Source organism: Microcebus murinus, chromosome X, assembly GCF_040939455.1.
Source record: "Microcebus murinus isolate Inina chromosome X, M.murinus_Inina_mat1.0, whole genome shotgun sequence".
Lineage (NCBI taxonomy): Eukaryota > Metazoa > Chordata > Mammalia > Primates > Cheirogaleidae > Microcebus > Microcebus murinus.
Genome location: NC_134136.1, coordinates 8111160 through 8132872, shown reverse-complemented (window position 1 = coordinate 8132872; position 21713 = coordinate 8111160). Strand labels below are relative to the sequence as shown.

Here is a 21713-nt window from a genome sequence, read left to right as displayed (position 1 = left end):
TGACTATTGCCTGGCTATCTCTGATGTTTATTCAAAGCCCAAAGGCTCTTTAGTCAGTAGGTTGTGAATCCTGCCAGGACTGGGTTCTTCCCTTCAGGGCAGTGTGTTTCCTTCTAGGCCAGGGTGGGTCTAGAAATGCCATCCAGGTACTAAGGCCTGGCACCAGGGTCTCCAGAAGTCTGCTTGGTATTTTATTTTACTGTAGTGAGCTGGTACCCAAGTTGCAAAACAATGTCCTCTGAACTCTTCCCTTTCCTTTCCACAAGTGGAAGGAGACTCTCCCTGAGCCACACTGCCTGGAGTTGGAGGAGGAGTGACACAGGCACTAGCTTGGCTGCCACCACTGGTGTCTCACGGGGTCATGTGCACCCCAAGTCCACAGGTTCCAAGCCAGCACAGCTGCAAGAATTGCCCAGCCTTTTGTGCCTGATTGCCTTACCAATTTATTCCAGGCCCAAGCCACTTTTTGTCAGCTGGTTGTAGGGTTTGATAGAACTCAGGTTTTGGGACTTAGCATTTCCCTCTGGCCAGGCTATTCTAAATGCTCCCTCCTTGGGTACCAGCAGAATTCTGCCTTGTACTGTGTTCTCCTGTGATAGAGTGGTCCTCAGTTCTAATGCAGAGTCCCACAATCACTTCACTCCCCCTCCCTCAGGCACATAGATTCTCTCTCCACTTGACACACTAGAGTGGCACTGCTAGGGGGTGGGGCAGGGTGGTATAGACCATGGAAGACTGTCTTTTCTGGCCTCTTTAATAGCTCTTTCCTTGATATAATGTTAAAACCAGATATTGCAATCACTCACCTGATTTTTGGTTCTTCTGAGGTACTTCCTTACATGGATAGTTATCGAATTTGGTATTCATATGGAGGTATGATCACTGGAGGTTTCTATTTAGCCATTTTGTTCTGCCCCCTCTCTTCCTGTTCTTTCTTTTTTACTGTGTATATTTAAGGTGTTAAAAAATGATGTTTTGATATACATATACATTGTGAAATGATGGTACAGCTCTATTAACATACCCATTTTATTCTCACAGTTTTCATCTTCCCACTGAAAGTACAGATGTGATCTTGCATGTCTTCTACTTTTCCCATTAGCACTTTTGACACAGGGGTTACCAGCCTTGGCATAATTGACATTTTCAGTCAGATAATTCTGTTGTAAAATGCTGTCCTGTGCATCGTAGGATGCTTAGACCATCCCTGGACTCTACCATCTAGATACCAGTAGCACATTTTCCATTAAGACAATGATAAATGCCTCCAGATGTTTCCAAATGTTCCCTGTAGGCAAAATTGCCTGCTTTTGAGAACCAGTGCTTAAACATGTTAATCACAGTTGTTTTAAATTCTGTTTATGATAGTTCCAACAGCAGTTATCTGAGTCTGCTTGGTATAATTTCTTTGTCTCTTCATTTTATATGTATGTGTGGGGTTTTTTTAACATAAAATTATCCAGTTTAATGACTTTTCATGTACAGTTTAGTAGCATTAAGTACATTCACATGTGTGAGGATTTTTTTCTTTTTCTTTTTTTTTTCTTTTTGGTATGCCACATAATTATTTTCTCAAAAGATGATGATAGGATAGTAATATTGAGATTAATTTTTTTATACTTGAAGATTATAATGCTTTTTTTCATTCTGATGGGCCTTTAGTATGGGGGTTTCTGTTGATCTAGTCAGGAGTTGGACAAGGTTTGAAATTTGCTTAGTTGCTATGGTTACCAGAGTTGGAATTTGTTGCTATGGTTATCAGAGTTGGATTTTGTTGTTGCCATGGGCACCAGACATTTCAAAATCCTCTAGTGATACCTTGTTTTTGTTTCTCCACTTGGCTTTGGATTTTTCTTTTGTTTTGCTCCCCATAGAGAATCAGTCTCTTGCCATTCTTCTAGCTGTACATCACTATAATATTTATTCGAGGTTTGTTAGCCTGATTGGAGGGGCACAGGTGGGCATTCTCTGATGTTCTATTTAAACCTCAGTGTTAGGCAAGTATTTTTAACTTGGGTTTTGGTGTATGTTCTTCACAAGTATTGCTACCCCTACTCCAAATGTAGAAGCTTCTGGGGAGATGAATATGGGTGCAGTTTTGGTAATAGTCTCCATTTACCTTACACAATTGCTATGGTACTCCACCAGTGCATTCCATTGCAGAAAATCTTGTTCTGTAGCACAGATGTGGGAGGTATGTTGCTCTAAGTGGATTTTGGCAGTGTCTATTGTTCTTTTCCTCCAGCCAGAAATGAGAGAACTTTCTTAGGATCCTCCTCAGTCTTCCCTGTGGGATTTCTGGAGGAAATGTTTACAAAGTAGTGGGAATCCACTTAAGCCTGAGAACTGGCTTTATGCTCTTATGGTAGCCCACAGTCAGCCTTTAGCAGTTGGCTAATTATTTCTAGCACACTTTAATCTTCCTAAAGCTTCTTAGACCTATGGTGTTAAGTGGTATCTATTTTGTGTAGACAAAGATCCAGTCCTGTTCTTCTCCACAGGCATTTTTCTCCAGGTTTCAGGTTAGTTGTTTGCCCTTTGACATCAGTTTTCTGATATGTTCAAGTTGTTTTTTTAGCATTTTTCTTATACAGATCAGAGTGATGCTCTTTCCATATTTCTATATCTTCCAGCAGAAATCAGAAACTAATGAACTTCAAAGTAGATTAAAATAATTAAAATTACCTTATATGTTTATCCAATTAGCTATCAGTTATAAAGTCCTTCATTTCTTTGTGTAGATCTATATTTCCACCTGGTGTCATTTTCTTTCTACTTGAAGGACTTCATTTATCATTTTTGTAATGCACATCTACTAATGATGAATTCTTCTACCTTCTGATGTCTGTAAAAGTCTTCATCTTCATATTTGGGGAAAAGATATTTTTGGTGTGTATACAATCTAGGCTGAGAGTTTTTCTCTTTCAGTATTTGTATTAGTCAGGGTTTTTCAGGGAAACAGAACCAATAGGCTGTGTGTGTGTACATATTATATATATATATATATATATATATGTGTGTGTGTGTGTGTGTGTGTTTACGTGTGTGTGTGTGTGTGTATACACAGAGAGAGACAGAGAGAGAGAGAGATTTAAGAAATTGGCTCACATGACAAGGGAGGCTAGCAAGTCTAATATCTGCAGGTAGGCCAGCAGGCTATAGTCCCAGGGAAAAGCTGATGTTGCAATATAAGTCTGAAGTTTGTCAGGCTTGAGACCAAGGGAAGGGCCATTGTTGCAGTTTAAGTCCAAAGAACATTCGCCAGCAGAATTCCTTCTTGCCTAGGGGAGGTAAGTTTTTGCTCTATAAAGGCCTTCAACTGATTGAATGAGGTCCACCACATTATGGAAGGCAATATTATTTACTCAGAGTCCACCAATTTATATGTTAATCTTACCCAAAAATACCCACATAGAAACATTCAGAATAATGTCTGACCAAATATGGTGGCATCATGGCCCAGCCAAGTTGACACATAAAATTAACTCTCAGAATATTTTAAACATGTTGATTCATGATTTTCCTGTTTATGCTGTTTCAATGAGAAATGTACTGTCATCCTTGTATTTGTTCCTCAAGATTTTGTTTTCAGTTGTTTTGAACAATATAATTATGATATGTTTCGGTTTATTATTCTTCATGTTTCCTGCACTTAGGGTTTGTTGAACATCTTGTATCTGTTTTCATCAATTTTTTAAAATATTGACTATAATTTTCCAAATATTTTTCTTCCTTTCCTCCTCTATTGCTTTTTGAACCACAAATAGTTGCATATCAGGCCTCGGGAAGTTGTCCCTTAGCTTACTGATACTTTATTCTTCTTTAAATTTTTTTTTCTGTTTTATTTCAGATAGTTCCTAGTAATATGTCATCAAGTTCACTTATCTTTTCTTCTGAAGTATCTACTCTACTCTTAATACCATATAGTATAGTTTTCATCTTGTTCCTTATAGTTTTCATCTCTAGAAGCTTGAACTGGGTTTTTTTTTTTCTTAATTTATTTATTAGTTCAAGTATCTTTTTTTATTTTTTTTATTTTTTTTTATTTCGGCATATTATGGGGGTACACATTTTAAGGTTTCAAAAAATGTCCTTTTCCCCCCTCCCCCCACAAGTCTGAGTTTCCAGCGTGACCATCCCCCAGATGGTGCACATCTCACTCATTATATATGTATAAACCCGCCCCCTCGCCCCTCTCACCTGCCAAATACCCTATTACTGTAGTACCTATGTGTCCACTTAGGTGCTGCTCAGTTAATACTAGTTTGCTGGTGAGTATATGTGGTGCTTGTTTTTCCATTCTTGGGATACTTCACTTAGTAGTATGGGTTCCAGCTCCAACCAGGAAAATACAATAGGTGCTATATCACCGTTGTTTCTTAGAGCTGAATAGTACTCCATGGTATACATATACCACATTTTATTAATCCATTCTTGGTGAACTGGGTTCTTTTATAATTTTGTCTAGCTCTGCTTAACTTTTTATACATAAAGAATGTGGGCCTCTCAAAGCACCATCTTTGTTAGTGGTCCCCAAACATGTAGAGTATGCCAGGTCCCATCAGCACTCCAAGAAAAGTGGGGTAGAAGCCAATCCCTCAGGTAGCTCCTAGAGAAGTTGGAACTCTGAGGATACAGTCTAACTCTTTTCCTCCTCAGGGAGAAAATGGGAGCTGAGGTTTATCATCCATTCGCTCTATAGTGAGCTAGAGAGAGGAGCTGTGGTGGGTGGTGCCTAAATGCTAGTTCAGACTTCTTTATTCTCTGTAATTCCCAGGGGACAATAGTATCCCAGGCCCTATGAGCTCTCTGAGACAGGTAATATAGAAGTCAGTCTTTCTGGTAGCACCCAGAGAAGTCTGGACACTAGATGTACAGTCCACCTCCTTTGCTCTTCAGAGAGAAGTTTGAATCTTGGGCTTCCCTCTTTACCATATGGTGCTGTGCCAGGGGTAGAGATTTTGATGAGAGGGTCTCTCTCCTTTTCCTACCAGTTTTGATGTTGCTGATTTTGCACTCTCCTGAGATGCAAAAACCTCTTAGTTTCTAGATTTCTTAAAAATGGAATTGACACATGTGCTGCTGTTGAAATGGTATGTCCATGAAGTGAATGAGAGTTCAAGGTTTTTCATTCTACCATTTTGGTGATGTCTCAGATGCTAGCTTTATTTATATTCCTATAAATATTTTTGAGCTTTGTTCTGTGTTGATTAAGTTGCATAGAAATAATTTGAGCCTTTTGGCTTGCATTTTTATTATGTTTTTTAGGAGGGAATAGTGTTGGGTTTAGTCTAGGGATAATTATTCCCCAGTACTGAGATCAGACCCTTCTCAGTACCATTATCTCACAAATTATGTGGTTTTCTAATCTAAATGGTTCGAAGAGGCACTAGTTATGATTGAGTGCCGGGTACTCTTCTTTCATATGGTTGTTTCTCCTGCTTTGGGTACTTTTTTCACATTGAAGCATTGATCAGTAATCTTCTGCGTATCTAAGTGGAACCCACTGTTGATACCACACCAGCACAGCTAGCTTTCTTCTCCTTTACTCATTCCTGAAGACTGTAGTTGCCTTGGTCTCCTTGAACTCTCTGTTTCATTTCTTCAGCTCTGGGGAGATTTTATGGCTCTTCTTGGATTTCCTTTACCTACACTGAGGTCTAGAAACTCTCATGGAAGTAAAGTAAGGCAATCATAGGGCTCCTTTTGTTGATTCTCAAGTTATCACTGTTCTTTACTGCATAGTTTTTTAAGACTGTTGCTTCACATATTTTGTCTGTTCTTTTTAATTGTTTCAGGTAAAAGGATAAATCTGGTCCCTTGTACTCCATTTTAGCCAGAAGCACAAGTCTCATAAATGGGTTCCTTATGTATATTAAATTTGAAATATAAACCAATGTAGACAGTTGGATCTTCCCACAACATTAGCACTAGCAGAGCTCAGGGGGCCAACCCATCCACCCCAATCTGTCAACAGAAGTGGTACCAGCAGAACAGGAGGGGAGGGGTACAACCCATGCCTCAGTCAGCAGCAATGAGGCAATACACATGTGGCATTTGAAACAGTAGAACACAGCCCTTTCCCTACCTATAGCCACTGGCAACAGTGAGCCAATCTGCCTGAATCAACAGCAACAGGGCAACAGGGAAGCAAAAATAACCCCCCAGCAGCAGTCAGGCCTCTCTGTTAACACTAGTGGTGCCCAATGTCTCCCAGCTCTCTACCAATTAGCAGATAGCCACTTAGACCCAGCAACTCCTGGCCTTCCACAAATTGGCAGAAGACCCAAGAAAGGTATCTCAAGGACCTATATCCAATGGCAGAAGGCAACCAGGCCCACCAACTCCTGGTCTTCTACCCAGCATTAGAAGGTGAATAAAGCCCATGGTCTCTCGAATCTCCGTCTACCAAGACCCTGCAACTCTTAATCCTCCAGTCAATTGAATAAAATGATACAGATAGGTGTTTCCCTTATATGGTGACACTAGTAAGAGATAGAATGGGGAGCCTACTGGAATTTAGTGGTTGGAAAATAGGCCAGGGGAAATGTTTTCTGTCTAGTGGGACTGGTATCCTCTACTCCTCACCTAATAACACCAGTAGTCCTAGAAAGAATCTTCCATCCCCACAGGTGGCACCAGCATAGGTAAAGCAGGAAATCAAGCAGAACCAGAATGAAACCAGACTATAATAGCATTTCATGGGATAAGAAAACTAAATTGTCATTGTAACTACAGCCCACAAAAGCATCCAGAATCTATACATTAAACTACTAGAAGCTAGGTGAGAGTCATAGAACAAATTATCTATCACAGCCCTCAGAAGGGACCAGTCCTGCCAACATCTTGTACTTCTAGCCACGAGAGCTATGAGACAATAAATTTCTATTGTTTAAGCCACCCAATTTGTGGTACTTCATTATGGTAGCCCTAAAAAAACTAATATACAACTTGAATGAGAAAGGACAATCAACTGATGCCAATAGCCATATGAATCCGATGTTGGAATTAAATTTATATCTAAAAAATCCCTGTTGGATTTTTTAGAAACAAATGTATTGAGGTATAATTCACATAAGATAAAATTCTCTTATTAAAATGTGCAGATCAATGCTTTTTAGTATATTCATAGGGTCATGAACCGTTTAACATAATCTAATTTTAGAGCACTTCATCACCTCCCAAAATAAATCTGTATCTATGAGCATTCAGTCACCTACACACCCAACCACTAGGCCTAGGAAACACCTAACCCACTTATGTCTTTATGAATTTGCCTAATTTGGGCAGTTCATATATATGAAATCATACAATATGTCATCTTTTGTAATGAGCTTTTTCCACTTGGCATAATGTTTACAATCATCATCCATGTTGTAGTGTATAGTAATATTCCATTGTATAGATATATCACTTTTTTTGTCCATTCATCAGTAGATGAACATTTGGGTTATTTCCACTATTTGGCTATTATAAATAATGCTACTAGAAACAGTTGTGTACAGTTTTTGTGTGGATGTATCCTTTAATTTCTTTGAGCATATACCTCAAAGTGATGAATTCCAAAATGTTTCCTACAATGGCTGCACAAATTTACATTCCCACCAGCAATATATAGAGGTTCTAACTGATCCAATAAGGATTTTATTTTATTTTATTTTAAAGAACCATTATTTTATTTGTTTTTTAGGTTTTTAAAAAATTTCAAGATACTAAGGAGATACAAATGGTTTGCTACATACATACCTTATATAATACTTAAGTTGGGGCTTTTAGTGTGCCCATCACCAGAAGAGTGTTCATTGTGCTTGACAGGTAAGTTTTTAGCCCTGACCCCCCTTCTTGGCTTCCAATGTCCTTTACATCTCTTTGTGCTTGTGTGTGCTCATCATTTAGCTCCCAATTATTAGTGAATACATGTGATGTTTGTTTTTCCATTATGGAGATACATCACTTAGGATAATGGTCTCCAGTTCCATCCAAGTTGCTGCAAAAGATGTTATTTCATTCCTTTTTATGGCTGAGTAATACCCCATGGTATATATAATCCATCAATGCAAAGACATAGATGTACATCCATAAGAAACAACAGCAAAAAGGGAACCATGACCTCCCAAACAAACAAAACAATGAACCAGTGACTGATCCTAAGACAACAGCAAAATGTGAGCTCTCTGATAAAGAATAAAAAATAAAAGTTTTAAGGAAACTCAGTGATCTCCCAGATATCACAGAAGAGCAATTCATAAATTAATCAGAGATATTTAACAAACAGATTGGCTTTTTAAAAAAAGTCCAAAAACAATAGATGCTGGCATGGATGCAGAGAAAAAGGAGTACTTATACACTCTTGGTGAAACTGCAAATTAGTACAACCTCTATGGAAAAGAGTATGGAGATTCCTCCAAGAACTAAAAGTAGACCTACCATTTGATCCAGCAATCCCACTACTGGGTATTTACCCAAAGGAAAATAAGTCATTTTATCAAAAAGACACCTGAACTTGAGTGTTTACTGCAGAATACACATTCTTCTCAAATGTCCATGTAAATAGCACAGTCATAGCATTGTTAAAAAAGAAAAAAAAAAAGAAAAAAAATGTCCATGTAAAATCCATCATGATAGACCATAACTTGGGTCATATAAAAAAAATCAACAAAATTAAGATAATCAAAATCATACAGAGTTTTTCCCAACCATAATGGAATTAAACTAGAAACAAATAGTACTAAAAAAATCTTCAAACACTTGGAAATTTAAAAGGCACACTTTGAAAGAATACATATGTCAAAAAGAAGTCTCTGGTACTACAAACTAGTACAACTTCTATGGAAAGCAATATGGAGATACCTCAAAGAGATACAAGTAGAACTACCATTTGATCCAGCAATCCTATTACTAGGCATCTACCCAAAAGAACAAAAGACATTCTATAAAAAACACATCTGCACTCGAATGTTTATAGCAGCACAATTCACAATTGCAAAGATGTGGAAACAACCCAAGTGCCCATTAATACATTAGTGGATTAATAAAATGTGGCATATGTATACCATGGAGTTCTACTCAGCCACAAAAAACAATGGTGAACTAGCACCTCTTGTATTATCCTGGATGGAGCTGGAACCCATTCTACTAAGTGAAGTATCCCAAGAATGGAAAAACAAGCACCACATGTACTCACCATCAAATTGGTATCAACTGATTGGTATTAACTGTTCAACACTTAAGTGCACATACAGTAATAACATTCATCGGGTGTTGGGCAGGTGGAAGGGGGAGGAGAGGATGGGTATGTACACACCTAATGGGTGCGGTGTGCACCATCTAGGGGATGGACATGGTTGAAGCTCTGACTCGGGTGGGGCAAAGGCAATATATGGAATCTAAACATTTGTACCCCTATAATATGCTGAAATTAAAAAAGATAATATTATATGCTTTCAGGATGGCCGACTGGTAGCACCATAATATTTAAAATAGAGTTCAGCAAAAAAATAACTAAATAAAAATAAACCCCTCATAATAGTACCCACAATAGCAGAGATAATTTGGCCACAACATTAAACTATTACTGGTGGGTTAATTTTAGAGGTATTGCTGAGGGCTCTTCCAAAACACATCGTACCTGCCAACAACTGACTTCTGGTAAATCTGTGAAGGTGGACAGTTTCCAAAAATTCTGAATACTTCCAAATGGACTTTACACCAATACCTCCTGCAGTGCGCTATCAATACATTCTTGTTATTATTTGCTTTTCTTTACTGGGGAGCTACAGCCTTATTTAACTTTAGCAAGAAAAAAAAAAAAAAAAAGATTTGCTTTCATGCATCCAGCCTGGGAAATTCCCATTTCTTCTCCTCTAACAGCAGAAACACTTATTTTACAGTCATTGTTATTAAAAATTTCTCTAAAGTTCTAGCTTTTGCTGAAACATTTCACTATCTTTATTGTCCATGGTCTTCAGTAAAAGTAGAGAGAAGTATCGGAATTCTAAAACTAAAATTAGCATAGCTCTCAGAAACCCACAAACTTCCAAGGCCCAAACTACTATTATTGGCCTTGTGACAATAAGATCAAACCTTGCTAGGACCCACAGGTTATCTCCTATTGAGTTAATAGCAGATTGTCTCATGCATTTGGAAATTTCACTTCCAATCCAGATTCTACCTTGTTACAGGCTTATATGATTAGATACTCATACAACACTTCTGGCTTTATTAGCAGGTAATAAGGTACATTTACAAAATACCCACCTAAATAGACTCTGCATAATCTAAAATCTGAAGATTTGGTCTTCTCAAATAGATTTCAGAAAAAAACTGAGTTTGAACCTACTTGGACAAGATTTTTCAGGTACTGCTACCAAGTGGCATGACAATAAAACTCTAAGTTGTTGATAGTTTTATTCATGTTTCTCAACCTAAAAGACATATATCGCTTCCTCCTAACTACTAGGATATCCATTCTGTCAAAATACCTTAAACTGAGGATTCGTAGGAATCCTCCAGAAGCCAGCTACTACAGAAGTGGATAGCTTCCACCCAAAACAATGAAATAAGCTTTTACCTTCAAAAATGAGCAGTTTACACCCAAGACAATGCAACAAGATTGATTTTGCAACACTCTTCTGAATCTTTGCATTACTACTAATCTTATGTTCCTTATCTTCATCCTGTTATCTTTGACCCCATATAGTCTCCTTCTGTCACTTACAGAAAAACAAAATTCTCTCATATATTTTTCCCAAACCATAGCTACTCTGAATTTAACTGATTGCTGGATATAATATCTTTCACTTGACCTTGCTGAAATATGTATATGTATACATATATGCAAATACTTCATGGTGCACCTGTATCTATAAGACAAATAAATAAGCCCATGATTACCTGGCTCTATAAATAGACCCAGCTGGGTTCATTGCCTATATTTTATAATATAGGTCCGTGACTTCAAGAATTAAGGACTAATAATCAATTTTTTTCTGAAAATTTCTTGTGTTACAGTTGGTCCACGGATCCTGTCTAGAGACTTAAATGCTACTTCTCAGCCCTGTCACATCAAAGGATTCAACTCTGCCTGAAACAAATAGAGCAGTAGAGAGTGACCTGAGTCCACCATCAAACTGTATGTATTCTCTAAATAACCTCTGATCAGCAAAATCTCAGCAATGATTAAAACCTGGACATCATGGATTAATTTCATGTGGCCTTACTTTGTCTGCCCTTGGCTGCGAGGGGACACTGGAAAAGTGAAAAGTAGCCCCTGACATACATGAGCTTGCCTAGCATACTATCATGAAGGTCTTGGTGCTCTCCTATTGAACATGAAAATGTTTATACATCATCAACTTCAGATAAGACCACTCTGTGACTACGCCTGATCCAGACAAAAACATGACTACTCCATAATCAGATCTGAACACTGAAAAAATATGAAGATTGTCTAAGCCACAAAAATTACCCAAAATGCCCATATCCTGGCTAACATGAGTGAAAGCTACTTCTTTACCAAGTATATTCTTAGCCTGATTCTAGGCTTCCATCCTTCTAGATAAAATTTACTAAGATACCCAAACATAGAATTATGCCCACTTTCTCATAAGATCAAATCTAGAGTGAACACCCACATCCTTTCAATACTCCCCCAAATGAATCCCAAATCCTATAAGTTCTTCTGACATCCTCTTACCGAGGATGACTTTCCACAATGTGTGTTATCCCTGAAATGAGTAATAAATCCAATTTGTTACACTACTGGTATGTTCTTGGTGGGCGACAACAAGAAGGCATTTATACTCAAAAGCATTATTGAGAAAGATTAGGGAAGACAAAGATGAATGGAGGTGTACTGGAAGATTCCATATTTTAAAGATATTGATTCTCCCCCAAATTGAAAAGTGACAATCAAAATGCCAAGGCTTTTGTGTCAACATTGGGAATGAATTCTAAAATTTATATAGAAATGCAATGGGGCATGAATCGTCAAGGCAATCTTAAAGAACAGAGCTGGAAGACTAAAATTACCATATATTAATACCTGTCATAAAATTAAAACAATTAAGACTGTGATCTTATTACAAGGATAAACAACCCAACCAATGGAACAACATTGATCATATAGAAACAAACCCACACATATTTGATCACTTGATTTATGACAAATGTGATACTATATATAGTACCATGATGAAAGGTGTGGTTTTTTTCAATAATGGTGCCTGATCAATTGAAAATTGGTATGGTATGTTACCATCTACCATATGGTAAAAAAGAAACAAATCTTGACCTCTGACTTCACATCATACTCAAAAATAAGTTCCAAATGATTTTTAGATCTCAAAATGAAACATAAAACAATATACATTTTTGGAAGCAAGCATAAAAAAACTTTATTGTCACCTGGTGTACACAAAGATTTCTTAAACATGATTTAAAAAGCACAAGCCAGAAAGAAAATCAATTGTTATATATAATGAATAAGAACTTCTTGCCAGCAAATTGGTATTAACTGATCAACACCTAAGTGGACATATAGGAATAACATTTATCAAGCATTGGGCAGATGGGAGGGGGGAGGAGGGAATGGGTATATACATATATAATGAGTGTGATGCGCACTGTCTGGGGGATGGACACGCTTCAAGCTCTGACTCTGGGGGAGAAGGGAGGGAAAGACAACACATGTAACCTAAACATTTGTACCACCATAATATGCTGAAATAAAAAAAATTTTAAAAAAAAGAAGTTCTCTTATGTTCTGTTGGTCTATGTCTCTAATTTGTGCCAGTGCCATGCTGTTTTGGTTACTATAGCTTTGTTGTATAGCTTAAAGTCTGGTAAAGTGATGCCTCCAGATTTGTTCCTTTTTGCTTAAGGTTGCTTTGACAAGTTGGCTCTTTTCTGGTTCCAAATGAAGCATAGAATTATTATTTCTAGAGCTGTAAAAAATGACGTTGGTATTTTGATGGGGATTGCATTGAATCTGTTAATCACACTGGGTAGTATGGACATTTTAAAAACGATGATTCTGCCAATCCATGAGCATGATATGTTTTTCCATTTGTTTACATCATCTGCAATTTCCTTCCTCAACAATTCATAGTTCTCTTTGTAGAGATCTTTCACCTCCTTGGTTAAGTATATTCCTAGGTATTTTATCTTCTTTGTTGCTATTCTGAATGGTATTGACTCTTGGATTTGACTCTCAGCTTGACTGTTATTAATGTATAAGAATGCTACTGATTTGTATACATTGATTTTGTAGCCTGAGACTTTGCTGAATTTATTTATCAATGCCAAGAGTCTCTTGGCAGAATCTTTGGGGTTTTCTAGATATAAGGTCATAACATCAGCAAAGAGTGATAGTCTGACCTCCTCTTTCCCCATTTGGATGCCCTCAAATTCCTTCTCTTGCCTGATTGCACTAGCTAGGAGTTCCAGCACAATGAGAAATAGAAGTGGTGACAGTGGGCATCCTTGTATTGTTCCAGTTCTGAGTGGGAACTGGATGCAAAAATCCTCAATATAGATGCAAAAATCCTCAATAAAACATTTATCAGGTGTTGGGCAGGTGGGAGGGAGGAGGAAGGAATGGGTATATACAAACATAATGAGTGAGATGCACAACGTTTGGGGGATGGTCACGCTTGAAGCTCTGACTTGAGGGGGGAGGGGGCATGGGCACGGTATGTGATTAAATTAAAAAGCTTCTGTACAACCAAGGAAACAATCAACAGAGCAAATAGACAACTACAAAATGGGAGAAAATATTTGCATGCCATACATCCAATAAAGGGCTAATAACCAGAACCTACTAAGAACTCAAGCAATCAGCAAGAAAAAAAGTCAACCAACTCCATTAAATAGTGGGCAAAGGACATGAACAGAGACTTCTCAAAAGAAGACTAATGGCCAATAAAAATATGAAAAAAGCTCAATGTCACTAATCATCAGAGAAATGCAAATCAAAACCACAATGAGATACCACCTAACTCCAGTGAGAATGGCTTTTATCAAAAAGTCCCAAAACAATAGATGTTGGCATGGATGCAGAAAGAAAGGAACACTTATATACTGTTGGTGGGACTTCAAATTAGTGCAACCTTTATGGAAAATAGTATGGAGATTCCTCAAAGAATTCAAAGTAGACCTACCATTTGATCAGTCAAATGGGTATTTACCCGGCTACTGGGTATTTACCCAAAGGAAAAAAAGTCATTTTATCAAAAAGACACTTGCACTAGAATGTTTATTGCAGCACAATTCACAACTGCAAAGATGTGGAATCAACTCAAGTGCCCATCAGTTTATGAGTGGATTAATAAAATGTGGTATATGTACACTGTGGAGAACTACTCAGCCATAAAAAAATAAATTAATACCTTTTGCAACAATCTAGATGATACTGGAGTCTATCCGCACTTTAATCATCCCTAAACCATTCCCCACCCCAATCCATGGAAAAATTGTCTTCCATGAAACCAGTCCCTAGTACCAAAAAGTTTGGGGACCGCTGCACTAGAGTATTCATAACAGCACTATTCATTCCAAAAACTGGAAATCACCCAAATGCCCATCAAGAGTAGAATGGGTTAAAAAAAAAAAAAACACTTTCTGATATGTTCACAAAATAGAATACTGTACAATAAGAAAAATGAATGATTGATAGCTACAAACAACAATGTGAATACTGACTGGAAGATGCTAAACATGAAAATAATTACAATACATGATTCCGATTATATAGAGCTCAAAAATAGGTAAAACAAATCTATGGTGTTAAAACTTAGGATAGTGTTTACCCTTGGGAAAGAGGGTGTTCCAATGAGTGGAATGAGATATAATGGGGACTTTTGGTTGCTGGCAATATTCTGTTTGTTGACTGGTTGCTGGTTACACAAATATGTCCAATTTATGAAAATTCATTGAGTTGTATATTTATAATTTGTGTACTTTTCTACAGAAATATTATATTTCAATTAAAGTATGGAAAAAGAGACTATTAGAAGGACATATGTTAAAATGCTAACAGTAAATATCTCTTGGTGGGAACATGATTATTTTTAAGATTTTTTTGACATGTTCTTATATATTCCAACCTAATAATAATAAAGTCTTATTATTTGAGTCTGAATAAAATATCACTGCTTAACAAATGAATTGAGTCTAAGAAATCATTACAAGTTTAGATATAAAGAAATGTTATAAAAAGTTGGGTATAACTACCACAATGTTATATCTATACCTCATCCAGAAATGAGATTTTCTATATGTGAATTTCCTCTGTAATTACATTATTATTTTGAATACCAACCCTTTTAAAAACATGGTATGTATCTTCTGGATTCAAAATTCTATAATAGATATTTATCTGCCTTCTTAAACAGAAGTTAACTTTTCTTGATGAGTCTAGGTCATTAGTGATTATAAAGAATTTGAGAACAATTATGACATCTCGGGCTTTTTGTCCTTGCACCAAAGGCCCTAAAAGAACTATAGTATTTTAATTCTAATGTCGGCTTTCAATACTGTTTCCATCTCCTTCCCTTTGAAGTGTCTCCCAGTTGTCCCTTCTTGCAGCTGTAATATCTTCTAGCTGACTTCTAGCATTTCTCATCCTTCTTAATTTTCTATCTTTACTGTCCATTGGCCTGGGAAAATAAATGACAAGTCTTGTTTGAAAAGTTGTTTTAAAAAAGTTAACTATGAGTAAAGAAAAAAACACAATGATATACCAGAACACACCCACCAATATGCCTACAATTAAACAGAATGATAATACCACACATAAACAAGAACACAGAGCAATAGAAACTCTCATACACTACTGGTGGGGGTGTAAATTGGTGCAAGAATTTTGAAAAATTCTCTGACAATACCTATGAAACCTAAAAACACTCATACTTCTGATCAAGCAATTCCATTCATAGACTTATTTCCAACACGAATATACTCATGAACCAAAAGACATGTGCAAAAATGGTTCATAGCAGCATTATTCATAATAGCCACAAACTAGAAAAGAGGTAAATGTCCATCAACAGTTGACAGGATAAGTTTTAGTACATATTCATATGATGGTAAACTATATAGTAATGAAAATGAACAAACTACTGCTACACATGACGTGGATAAATAACACAACATAGTGGGAGTTTGTTGGGAAAACATATTAATCAATACATGCTTTCTAATTCTATTGATATTTAAAGTTTGGGCACAGACAAAACTAATCTGTGATGCTAAAATTCAGAATAGGAGGCCGGGCGCGGTGGCTCACGCCTGTAATCCTAGCACTCTGGGAGGCCGAGGCGGGCGGATTGCTTGAGGTTGGGAGTTCGAAACCATCCTGAGCGAGACCCCGTCTCTACTAAAAATAGAAAAGAAATTAATTGACCAACTAAAAATATATATACAAAAAATTAGCCGGGCATGGTGGCACATGCCTGTAGTCCCAGCTACTTGGGAGGCTGAGGCAGGAGGATCGCTTGAGCCCAGGAGTTTGAGGTTGCTGTGAGCTAGGCTGACGCCACGGCACTCACTCTAGCCTGGGCAACAAAAGTGAGACTCTGTCTCAAAAAAAATAAAATAAAATAAAATAAAATAAAATAAAATAAAATTCAGAATAGGGGTTTCCTGTCAGAACAAATGAGAGGAAAGATATTGGAAGAAAGTGCCATGAGAGCTTCTGAGATGCTGGTAATGATTTATTTCTTGGTTGGCGCTATAGTCAGATAGTATGTTAAATTTATCATAACTTATAAAGCTCTACATTCATGATGTGTGCATTTTAATCTGTGTATGTCATATTTTGGTAATGAAGTAAAAATACCTTATTAAAATTATGCTGAAGAGAAACAACTGTATGGAGAAATATTCACATGTTTTAAAAGTATAAAAAAGAGGTCAGAAAGTATCAAAATAAGCTCATAATGGAGAGTATGATCCCATCTTTTTACATCACATTTAAACAGAGTAGAAAACATGTCATCAGTCACAGGCACAGCTCCTTTGTTATTTGTTTAGCAATAACTAGAACTGTTTGGAGACTTATGGAATAGAAATGGTTGAGACCAGAAATGTAGCCCAATGTGGCCAGGGAACAGATTTCATGGAAGGATGTGCTGGGGTATAAAAATAGAGAGCTAAGTGGGAACTAATTTGTTAATGGTTTAAATGCTGTGGAAGGGGATTAGGATGTTATTTCACAGGTAAGATATTACCATTGAATGCTGTTCTTCTTTATTGGATGGAGAGTGGTGGTAATAGGAGGTTCAACTCATGAGCTGGGTTTCAGGGGGAAATTTTTTTGTTTGTTTATAACTGAAGAAATTAAAACTCCTCTCTGAATTTGCCTCTGGGAAGCACCTAAGACAAGGAACATGGAGCCCTTCTGGAGAAGGGGAAAGACCAGGGTGAGAGACTCCATCAGATCTGACCTCAATCACACTCTTGTAGCAGCTTGAAAGATGCTGCTGCTCTCTGAAACATTCTCCCAAGGAAGGATCAGCACATTCATTGGTATAAACATTGATCTCTTTAGCCAAGTTTGTCCAAATCCATTGTCCTCAACTACCTACATTGCTCTTATAGAAAGCGCCTGGGATGTAGAAAATGTCAGAGGTGAGTTGCCTCCACATGTGAAGTTAGTGGCCTCTGAAGGAATTCCAGGGCACAGGATTACTTAATGTATCAGTATTCATTACCATCAAGAATTTAAGGAAGGATTTCAATTGTGGCTGCTGATAGCAATCTTATATAAATGTTTTCTCTTCCCAATGCTCTACGCATTCCTTGACGGTTGAAGGCTGGGATTACAGCTCTGCTTCAGCCCAATGGTTTTGTAGCATTTCCAGAAAATAAAGTAGCTGACCCCTCTCTTCCTAGCCAAAGTGTTTGGATTATGCCTCCTCAAACACATGTGTGCACTTACACACATACACATGCATGAACAACCCCCTGAATGAACAGGCCCTATTCTGGTGCTGCCATTTCCACCGTGTGGGGCCACAATCAGTTCTAACGTACTAAATGAAGAACAGGAAATCCAATTGTTCCTGTCTAGACACCTTCATACTCATCTCCCACCCATCCCAGCATACTGGCTCTAGCCACCCTGAGTGACTTGCTGTTACACAAACTTATTTTGTACTTTCACTTCTCTGGGCCTTTCCTGTTGCTGTTCCCTCAGACTAGAATACCCTATAAACCCTTCTCATCCTTTTCATCACTTACAGCTCAACTCCTTCTTCCTTGAGGCTTTCTTGGCAACTTCCCCCAATCTCAGACTAAGATGTAATTCACTGCTTGCTCCTTCTGTGTTTGTACTATATGTTAATTGACCCTCCTTCAGAGCACCTATTTCCATTTATTTTACATGAGTCATGTTTAATAAATAGGGCTAAAGTTCAGGTGTACTTATTCTTAAGACTGACAGACCTGGGTTCAAATCCTGATCTCTTTCACTTGTTGCTGCTTGAATTTGGACAGGTAAATTCACCTCACTGACCCAGTTTACTCATCTGTAAAATAAGGATCATTAAGAGTAGCTACCTCTTAGCTAAGTTTATAGGATTTGATATGAAAAAAGTGAAAGCATCAGAAACAGTGCCTGGTATATAGTAACTGTCCCATACGTGTTAGCTCTCATTGATATTACCCTGTTTGAATCTACCTCAGAATGTAAGCTCCACCCAAAAAGGAATAATCGTTATGTTTGTCCTCTGATGTACCCCCAATACCCAGCACTGAGCCTGGCATGTGGCGAGTATTCAAGAAATATCTGTTGAGTGAGTGGATGCATTAATGAATCTGTAAAATAACTGTCATCATTAGCATCCTCCTCCTCCTCTCTGAATCCTCTACTGCCTATTAGCATGCCTCTTTATACCCCACAGAGAAACATCAAGTGAAGCATCATTGAACACCTCCCATTCCCTTGCCCCTTTGCTTTATCTCTGCTCCCGCCTTTCTTGAATTCGCTTCTCTAACAAGTTTGAGTCCAGCAGCAACCGCTTCAACCAGCCTCGCTCGCCCGGCCGAGGTGGGGGCCGGGAGTGGCAGACTGGGAGTGGGGCGTGGCCACCACGTCGCAGAGCCTGACTGCGCCTGCGTAGGTTGCGGCAAAGCTAACCGCTCTGAGGCTTGCGGTCATTGCTGGCCAGTGCTCGTGTAGGAAGATCGCTCATCAGATCTCACTTCTGATCCGCCCAGCTCCTGGGGCTCGGGCTTCGGCTTTGTGCCGAGGCACCAACACACGTACCGTCCTCTCTCCGACTGATCGCTGACCTCCCCGTTCCCGCTCCCGTCTCCTGGAACCATGTCTCTGGTAAGCCGGAATGCGCGCCAGGGCAGCGCAGAGGCGGCAGATTACAGCGAAGGCCTGGGCGAAATGCAGGCCACTAACGCCTCTGGGCCCCCCATCTCCATGCTAGTCCCTGATGCCCCCCAGGGCCTTCAGGCGCCAGTCAACCCTCAGGGTGCCAGTGCTTCCCAGGCTGCTCAGCACCCCAATGACCTCGAGGTCCTGATCGACGAGCAGTCCCGACGTTTGGGGGCGCTCAGGGTCCACGACCCTCTAGAAGACAGGACAATTGCTTTGGTGAATTTCATGCGAATGAAAAGCCAAACTGAGGGGTCTATCCAGCAGTCAGAGATGCTGGAGTTTCTCAGAGAATACTCAGATCAGTTCCCTGAGATACTCAGACGAGCTTCAGCTTACCTGGACCGGGTCTTTGGGTTGAACCTGAGGGTTCTTGATCCCCAGGCCGAAACCTACAACTTGGTCAGCAAGCGGGGTCCTCAGACCACGGATCGGATAGCAGAGTCCCTGGACATGCCTAAGGCAGGTCTCCTGGCCCTGGTCCTAGGTCACATCCTCCTGAATGGCAACCGGGCAAGAGAGGCCTCCATTTGGGACCTGCTGCTAAAAGTTGATATGTTGGATGAGCCTCAGCGGATCAACAACCTTTATGGGAACACAAGGAACCTCCTTACTACTGACTTTGTGCGTATGCGATTCTTGGAGTACTGGCCAGTATATGGCACTAACCCCCTTGAATTTGAGTTTTTGTGGGGTTCTAGAGCCCACAGGGAAATCACAAAGATGGAAGCCCTGAAGTTTGTGGCAGAGGCCCTTGATGAAGAACCCTGGAGCTGGCCAGAAGAATATAACAAGGCCATGGAGGCTGACAAGGCCAAAGAAAGAAGCCAGGCTGCTGGCTTGGAGTTTTGGTCCGAGGACACTATGAATGATAAGGCAAATGACTTGGTACAGTTAGCCATTAATGTCACTGAGGAATTGCTGCCTATACATCAGGATGAACTATTGGCTCACACTGGCAAAGAATTCGAGGATGTGTTCCCCAATATCCTCAGTCGAGCTACTCTAATCCTTGATCTGTTCTATGGGTTCTCTCTGATTGAGGTCGATACCAGTGAGCACATCTACCTTCTTGTCCAGCAACCAGAATCAGAAGAAGAACAAGTGATGCTAGAGAGCCTGGGGCGACCCACTCAAGAATACGTGATGCCGATCCTAGGTTTGATCTTCCTGATGGGCAACCGTGTCAAAGAAGCCAATGTCTGGAACTTGCTTCGGAGATTTAGTGTGGATGTAGGGAGAAAGCATGCCATCACCTGTAAGCTTATGAGACAGCGCTACCTGGAATGCAGGCCTCTGTCCTACTCTAATCCAGTTGAATATGAGCTTCTATGGGGTCCTCGAGCTCACCTTGAAACCACCAAAATGAAAGCCTTGGAGTACATGGCCAGGCTCTACAGAAAGCGGCCACAGGACTGGCCAGAACAATACAGGGAGGCTATGGAAGATGAGGAGGCCAGAGCCAGATCTGAGGCTACTTCCATGTTCTTCTTTGGCCCCATGTGAGGTTCGGGGAAGTTGTGTCACTTCAGTGGAATGGCATAAGTTAGAAGGGCCTTGGGAAAATGGGCACTGGGACCCTAAATCAGAAGTCTGGAAGCGTTGAGGTGGGGAATACACACTGTGCTTGCTATCTGTGTTCCAGTTCTAATAGTATTTCCTTCCTTTTAATATACCTCTGAATTAGGTTTATAAGTGAAATTGCTCATTTGCCAGCCCTGTCTTGTTTCAGTATAAAACTTCAGATAGCTGTGTAAAATGTATTCGTAATATTTACATCTTTGACATAATCAGTAAAATGATCTGGTACTGGACTTAATTTACAATAACAACACACACACAACAAAAACAAACACAAAATGACTGATCTGTGGTTGCCCTCCCTTTGTGTCTTCTGCTATGTGTATATATATATATTTTTAAAAGACTGTCATTTACCTGTATTTGCTTTGCTGTTCCAGAGTGTAGTGAAAAATAAAAGCATAATGAATTAGACACTGTGCTTATGCACTCATTTATTCTATAAACATTTATTAAGCACCTGGCATGCTCAGAGCACAGTGCTCGGTGCTGGGAATCTAAGGGCGAAGAAGACCCAGCTGGGCCACAAGGCTTAAGGGTGTGGGGTCATGGAAGTAAACCAGCAATTATATTAAGCTGCAGCAGGTGGTATAATAGGGGTAAGCTCGGAGTGCTGTGGGAATTCTCTGGGATAACTCCCAACTTTAGGTGCTGGGAGGGATGGTGGAGAAGGCGACGGGCTCCAAGAAAAACTAGGGAAAGTACAGGGGTGTCGAGCAGGTGATGAATGGGGGAGTGGTGGGGG

General features: G+C 39.2%; 1 protein-coding gene and 1 long non-coding RNA gene across 3 annotated transcripts in view; both read left to right on the top strand.

Annotated features, from left to right (window-relative positions):
• The window catches only part of LOC105866156 (uncharacterized), a 94028-nt gene extending 77770 nt beyond the window's left edge, over positions 1–16258 (top strand). The window contains exons 5-6 of one of the 2 annotated variants that reach the window (XR_012916047.1): positions 7691–10357; positions 11011–16258. This is a non-coding gene — a long non-coding RNA (uncharacterized LOC105866156). The remainder of the gene's footprint in view (positions 1–7690; positions 10358–11010) is intronic. The other variant, XR_012916046.1, reaches the window with a different exon arrangement.
• Positions 16259–16628: 370 nt separating this feature from the next.
• MAGEE2 (MAGE family member E2) lies at positions 16629–21382 on the top strand. Its single transcript, XM_012755359.2, has one exon. It carries the CDS (start codon positions 19325–19327, stop codon positions 20891–20893), a length of 1569 nt encoding a protein of 522 aa, XP_012610813.2. The 5' UTR covers positions 16629–19324; the 3' UTR covers positions 20894–21382.
• The last annotated feature ends 331 nt before the right edge of the window (positions 21383–21713 follow it).

What these genes read in the sequence shown, in the direction of transcription:
- MAGEE2 (XM_012755359.2), top strand. Translation starts at nt 19,325, where the DNA reads ATGTCTCTGGTAAGCCGGAATGCGCGCCAGGGCAGCGCAGAGGCGGCA.